The sequence below is a fragment of the Opisthorchis viverrini genome (genome assembly GCF_000715545.1).
Source record: "Opisthorchis viverrini unplaced genomic scaffold opera_v5_168, whole genome shotgun sequence".
In the NCBI taxonomy this organism is placed as follows: domain Eukaryota; kingdom Metazoa; phylum Platyhelminthes; class Trematoda; order Opisthorchiida; family Opisthorchiidae; genus Opisthorchis; species Opisthorchis viverrini.
This window is the reverse complement of record NW_008751823.1, coordinates 186,652-187,680: the sequence shown is the minus strand read 5'-3', so window position 1 is coordinate 187,680 and position 1,029 is coordinate 186,652. Positions and strand designations below refer to the sequence as shown.

The 1,029-nt window shown below is 43.2% G+C and overlaps 1 protein-coding gene across 1 annotated transcript in view; it reads right to left on the bottom strand.

Annotated features, from left to right (window-relative positions):
- T265_07324 (hypothetical protein) overlaps positions 1 to 589 on the bottom strand; it is a gene marked incomplete at both ends in the record, with an annotated part of 36,918 nt that extends 36,329 nt beyond the window's left edge. The window contains 2 exons of the mRNA XM_009172816.1: positions 80 to 487; positions 524 to 589. Of these exons, the coding sequence (XP_009171080.1) occupies positions 80 to 487; positions 524 to 589 (474 nt within the window). The remainder of the gene's footprint in view (positions 1 to 79; positions 488 to 523) is intronic.
- Between the last annotated feature and the right edge of the window lie 440 nt (positions 590 to 1,029).

Here is a 1,029-nt window from a genome sequence, read left to right as displayed (position 1 = left end):
TATATCTATCGAAATTTATGTTGAATGACAAATTTAGGATCAGTGAAAAACACAGGGAACGGACAGAACATAAACATACATGGCCAAAGTTTTCTTCCAGTTGATTGAAAACATCGAGCCGCAGGGCACTCAGCAAGCGTTCCAGAATCCGTACCAAATCTTCGAACGCAGTTTCAGTGAGTCTGGCTTTCAACAGCTCAAACCGTTCAAGCAGAAGTTTGGTCGTGTAGGATAATTGATCAGGACTCAGGAAATTCTCGGCCAGGGAGGATAGCACTTCTGAAGTTAATTGTGGTATAGAGTCCACGAACTGTGGGTCCACTTGTGTGGGTTGACTAGCCTCTGCTACTGAATTCTGTTTCGATATGGCAGACTTCAGTATGGTGTTCAAACCGCTTTTTCCAGATCTTTTGATTCGGGTCGAAGAAATGGGCACGATTCTGTCCACCGAGGTACCACATATTAGGTCAAAGAGCAGCGGTAGGATCTGAGTATTTATCATTAAAAGCGTCACAAAACTCACTTCGGTTGCTATTGAATGGTACTTCCCATCCACACCGCGCAACACTTCCTGAAGCAATATGCTCATAAGCTGAGGTATAAAAAACGCGCAGAAAAGCCAACCTTGACATCTCCCACAGCCTGCCAAACGGTCAGGAGCATCGCGCGTCTATCTGGGACTTTCCTCATTATAAAAGCCAAACATTCAGCAGCAAAGCGAGGAATATATCTCGTCTGGTTTGATAACAACGGCAAAAACAACCTACGGATGAAGCAGGATAGCAAAACGTACATGGTACTTACTGTAAGGTACTTCCCATATCTCGAAGCATCTGCCGGTGCAGAAAATAGATCAAATGAGCTAGGCATTTGAAGCACTGTTCAAGAATATCCATGTTCTGATAATTTTGAAATATGATGCGGAAAATCTGAGAGAGGAATTCTTCTATGTCTTCGAAGAAGTCATGTCGCAAATCACAAGATAACGCTGCAACAAGGCTAGATACAGACGATAAATCGAAGTTGGAA